The sequence below is a fragment of the Fulmarus glacialis genome, unplaced genomic scaffold (assembly GCF_000690835.1).
Source record: "Fulmarus glacialis isolate BGI_N327 unplaced genomic scaffold, ASM69083v1 scaffold14215, whole genome shotgun sequence".
Lineage (NCBI taxonomy): Eukaryota > Metazoa > Chordata > Aves > Procellariiformes > Procellariidae > Fulmarus > Fulmarus glacialis.
The window spans coordinates 1-5,568 of NW_009211262.1; the positions used below are offsets into that span (position 1 = coordinate 1).

The 5,568-nt window shown below is 35.6% G+C and overlaps 1 protein-coding gene across 1 annotated transcript in view; it reads right to left on the reverse strand.

The window, feature by feature from the left end:
* Positions 1-1,484: 1,484 nt before the first annotated feature.
* Positions 1,485-5,568, reverse strand: part of CCDC138 (coiled-coil domain containing 138) — a gene marked incomplete at its 3' end in the record, with an annotated part of 14,387 nt that continues 10,303 nt past the window's right edge. Inside the window, exons 8-10 of the mRNA XM_009577483.1 lie at positions 3,677-3,841; positions 2,760-2,876; positions 1,485-1,677 (exon numbers count right to left, since the gene is read on the reverse strand). Coding sequence (XP_009575778.1) covers positions 1,485-1,677; positions 2,760-2,876; positions 3,677-3,841 — 475 coding nt within the window. The remainder of the gene's footprint in view (positions 1,678-2,759; positions 2,877-3,676; positions 3,842-5,568) is intronic.

The window sequence follows — 5,568 nt, forward strand, 5'->3', positions numbered from 1 at the left end:
TCTATGATTCTAAGTCAAAAGAGAAACCTAATAAAAATGTCAAAATAAGACATTCTTTTGGACTACTCATCAAATCTTCAGATTTACGAATTAAGAACTTTCAAGCATAATTCAGATTAAGTACTACCATTGAAGTTTTCAAAGAAGTCATATATAAATTAGAAATAGGTAAGAATTTATTTAAATGACCAAAGTTAATCTGTAAGTTAATTTTAAAATATCTCTATAAATCAGATTGATTGAAGGTTTTTCTTCTCTGGGTTCTGATAGAAAAGTGTACACCAATCTCTATGTCAAAAGGATAAGGAAGGAAAGCATTAAAAATCTGAGTTTGTGCCTCTTCTCGTAGTGTGCTCAGAGCTCACAAGAAACAGTCCATTTCTGTCATCACTTTAAAGAAAATGTTTTAATCTTTTCAGGTCGTATCTGTTTTCAAAGAAGGCCCCACTGACAAGATTTGCCACAGCATCTTGAAAACTGCACAAGTGGAGTAACCTGTCATAACCTGAAGCAGAAGTGACTATTTTCAAAGCTGTGTTATCTCCCGATATGACCTTGTTTGCTTTTGCCTTGTTAACAAAGTACATTACTATACTACATCAACATAGGAATTTTGGAAAATTTTGGATAAAAAGGCCACTTTTCATGCTAGACAGATGGCTTTCAAGTCTAAAACGTTTTTACGTAAACAGAACATGATGCCTTTGTAAATGAGTCTATTTAACAGTGAAATCTGAATGGACAATCATATAAAGAACTGACAATTTCATGCAGCATGTTTCAATGTTGATAATGTTTTATGGGTAGCCATTTGCAGTGCCAGACTTGGTAGGAGAAGAGGGGAGCAGCAGACACGTAAGGGCTGGAGTATGAACCGTATACTAAACTTAGACCAAGGGACAAAGCAATTTCAGGACATATATTGTATCACAATTCAATCTAGCAATTATAATCCACTACACAAGTGGCTTTCTCTATGTGACTACAGATAAATCAGAAATACCAACAGGCATCAGATAAATGCAGCAAAGTTGTAACTAACTATGTCAGAAAAGAAACACTTGACACTGCAGCTGATCAGCCTTTCAGGGGATTGGTAAACAACCTACTAGCTTAAACAGAACAGTGAAATTCTAGAACTGTGCAAAATCTGCTACTTAGTTTATAAAAGAGCAACTAGCTGTGCCATTCCATGCAGTAAAGATCTTGGCAATCCAATCGCTGCTGTAGTGACAGTTTGACACAATTACCAACATCTCTTTGTTGATTTGTCTGACAAGAAGTCGTCATACTAAAAGGAACACATAAATTCCAACATGCAATGAATAATAGCAAGATTCATACTTTTTTCCAGTATATTTTTCTTCACAAGGTAGTAAAATTCAAGTAATAAAGCATAACAGACGCTACAGCTTCACTGAAATGTTTTTTGTCCGGGCACATGACTGAAATAAATAAATAAATTTTAAAAAATCAGAACTTACCTTGTGTCACTGTTCTAAGCACAATTAAAGTTGACAGAAACCTCAAAGGCATACAGGAGCTCTTAAAGAAAGCTGCCGATTTTGATTTACTCTCTGTAGGCTCTTCAGAAGAATTATATGGGTTTCCCTTACTTACTATGCCTTTGAAAATATCTTCGCCAAGTCTCCTCATTGTTGATGTCATTGTTGCATGCTGTTTCAAACAATGCACGCAGTTAGTGTAAACATTAAAACACATTAAAATCCTGTGTACTATACAGAGATACATATGTTCCCCTAGTGACTAAATATTAAGTAGCAAATGGTTTGACCGTGTATCGGAATATAATCTGTATTGGAAATACTACTTTGTGTTCCAAAAGCAGTTGAACATTATCACAACGCCTTATCAACACATACTTCACAAAGACACTAGTTAGTGAGGTCCCCTGATAGGCTGACATTATTTAAGTTCCCTCTGATTCCATAGCAAGCTCAGCTTCAGTCAGCTGTATTTTGTAAGGTTGCCTGAAGTTATATCCTTTAAAAGCATTTACAGAATCAAGGTCTAAACATGAACCTTAAGAATACTGTACGGGTAAGATCTATTAGACTTTTCATCATAAACTATACAGAATCAAACTTCACAATATGCTCATTTAAAATATAGCTTCTTGTTAGCACTAAAACCAACAGCTTACTATTCTATTGCATTTAAACTCAAGATATTTATAAAATTTCCTACCTTGTGCTTTAGCAAAAGCACTAATGACAGCACTATGCACTATACTGAGTCTTTACAGTATGGCTACTGTCTTTTTATTATACTGCTAAATATTTTCTTATAGCAGTCTAGTCAAAGGGAGTCATGTGGTTAGACACTGAACAGAGAACAGAAAAACCAAAATACCTTTGCTACTTTGCCACACACTTCCATCAATTTCAACAAACCTCATGCATAAAGTGAACCTAAAATATTGCCTTTTCTAGTACAAATGTTTTGTAAACACATATGTAAAAATATAATTTCTGAGATGACATCCTTATGAAAACTATGTTTAGAAACACACAGCAAAATTTAAAATTAACTTGAAAAAGAATTTCTTTTTTTCATTTGCCATGTATCTGTGGTAAACACTATGAATTTATGCTTTGCAAAGACAGCAGAGTTTCTTTTATATATACTACCTGAAAACATCCACTTCTCATATGTATTTAAAACACAAAATCCATTAATATCTTCTGGGAATTTAGTTTTTAAAAAAAAACACACTGCAAGAGGACTACTTGTTTTACCTGAATACCACTGTCTAGCTGTCTTATAGACCAGTAAATACATTTAATCACAGGCATGTGTAGTTTAGGTTTCACAAATGGCATCCACTGGAGTTGCTCAGTAGCCATAGGCAAAAGCTGTAAAAATATACAGAAATAAAATTACGTGCAGTATATGAAACTACTGTATAAGTTAACCATAAGTGAAAAACAAACAAACAAAACTCCCAAGTTTCTCTTGGAGTTTTACAGATTACATACGCAAATACTCACTGGGCAGATCCAGTACAGCTAACAGAACTATACACACACACAGATTTTAAATTTTACAGAGGTTTACATGCAAAAGCGGAGAAAAGAAATGAGTGTGAATTCAATCTCAGTAAATCCATCCCAATAGCTATAAATCTTTAATATAATGAAGAAAAACAATAAAAGATTTTATGAACACGTCACTGACTTCCAAACCTTGGTATCCCCAGAAAGAAAGAAAACAATAAACACCTTAAAAGCATAGCATAGTATCACCTTTTATCAGTCATAAATCGAAACTTTAATATCTAATACAGGCATCAAAATACTTTAAATTAGACATGTTCATCTCCTTAGAAAAAGGAATTACGTACAGTATTATACACAAAACACAAGACAAATTATCAACTGACAGAAGTGACTTGAAATAAAATGCTGAAATTCTCAAGTTGAGACTGAACACCACACTTTTCCTTAAAAATGATCTGTATGCTTTATGAGTGACAAATTATCTATTGTATATCACTGCCGGAATTAATACTGACTTATTAAGAGTGATTCTGTTTTAATTACTGTATCCAAAACATGTATAAAACAGGCTGACCTGTTATATTCTCAAAATCATTTAGTAAAACCCATAAATCTGAAAACATATTAACACAAGCAAACAATCCAAACTCCTTTACCTTCATACACCTTTCCTGGGTGCAGGTTTTTTTGGAGGTCTGCGTAGCCAGAAGTTTATGGCTGTCCTCTCTTTCTTCTTGTATTTTTATTTTGCTAAGGTGCTGGTCTGAGATCCAATCCATAAGAAAAGTTAAGAGCTCATAAACTTGTGAATTCAATGGTAGCTGTAATACATCCACAACATCAGATATTTCAGCTTTCAAGTTAATGATTTTTCTAAGCCAAAATAGTAACAGACTGAAATAAATGAGAGTACATTAGTTCTGAAATATGATGCATAATTTAAAGGATGATGAGTATATGCCTGATAAAATCTGGGAGGTAAGTTACTGTATTGGGAGCCTGTGGAAAACATTATATTCGAGGAAACAGTGATCTTGAACAGGCCATGTCTGCTCTGTTGCGTCTTGTACCCAGAGTTTAAGAAGCCTGTATATAATTAATATAACCTGTAACTTATAATATCTCTGGGAAAGGTAAACTGTATGTGGATCAAGGGGTGGAAGGTGGCAATCCTGACCCGGAGACCGCTGTACATCGAGGAGTCAGAGATCCACATCACAGTCAACCTGAGTAGGCGCAGCCTGTGCTGTGCTGCACAGATCAATCAACTGCACAGTTTATCCAGTGCTTGGGCGCAGGATAAAAGCCAGGTCACTGTAACAGGAGCCTGCAGGCAGCTCCCACTTGGTACCAGTGATCACACCTCCTGCCTGGCTGTGCCTTTGTCTAAAAGGGCAACAAGAAGGTCTCCTGTGAATGTCCTTCATGGACAGAGTTGTTTTCTTGTAAGAAAACTATATAATAGCCTGAATGACCAAAAAGGAGGAGTTTCTCTCCATGAACAGGAACCGCTCAGTGTGCCCTGGGAAAAATCCACCTGGGCTCCATCTGATGTTGCACAAACACAAGGTTCCCAGCATCTGAAGGGATGTAATATTTACTCACTATCTATATTCCTCCTCTTATTCAGTCTTATTAGAACAGCTATTTCATTAAGCCATTTGTTGTCAGGCCTTTCTTACAGAGATCCAGAAAGAAGCCTGCATTGTTTCTCTCTCTCTCTCTCACACTTCACTCCCCTCCCCACTACAGAACAGATACTATTTGTGATGGTTTCTGGGTGTGAAAAAATACGCACATAATTTATTTTGTACTTAAACAAATAATTATAAAAGGCCTGGGAAAAGATTTTCGCATACAGAATCACTTCATTTTATAACTCTGGCCAAACTAATTACAGGAGAAAGCAAATCCTTAATGTCCTTTGCACGTGGAAATTCTCATTTCAATGCAATAGACCTCTACACTAGACCATACAATCCACTGTTGTTAAAATTTAACTGGGTAACTAGCATCGTTAGAAAAAGAGCAAAGACTTCATGAAATTGTCATTCTGTCCCTGTACTACACTGCAGTGAAATACTCTATGAAAGATATCCAGAGGTACCTGAAGACAAGCTGCATGAACAGTTCTCTAAAGACTTCAAAAGTTTTCTTGTATCTACCTTCAGATAACTGTTTTCCTCCTCACTCAGAACTATAACTACTGATACTGTTTATACTTCACTTGCAATCAAAGTACGCTAAAACCTATGTAAACAGAGAAATATGTTGGCTATATATAGACAGCACAGTTTTAAGGCATCTGATGTAATTAATTAAGTAGGATGGTGTGAATATCTCTTTCCCATTTCACAGTTTCGCCTCCAGCTGGAGAAAATCATTACCAGTTGGGAGATGTTGGCAGAGTACTACCAGAGGACTTGCTACTAAGTGGAACAACATGGAGACAGAAAGCATTTCATTAAGTGATGCTAGAAGATATTTTAAGGAAAACAAGGTGATCGTTTTGGAACCGTGTATGAACACTGCATTTATTCTCTTTCCC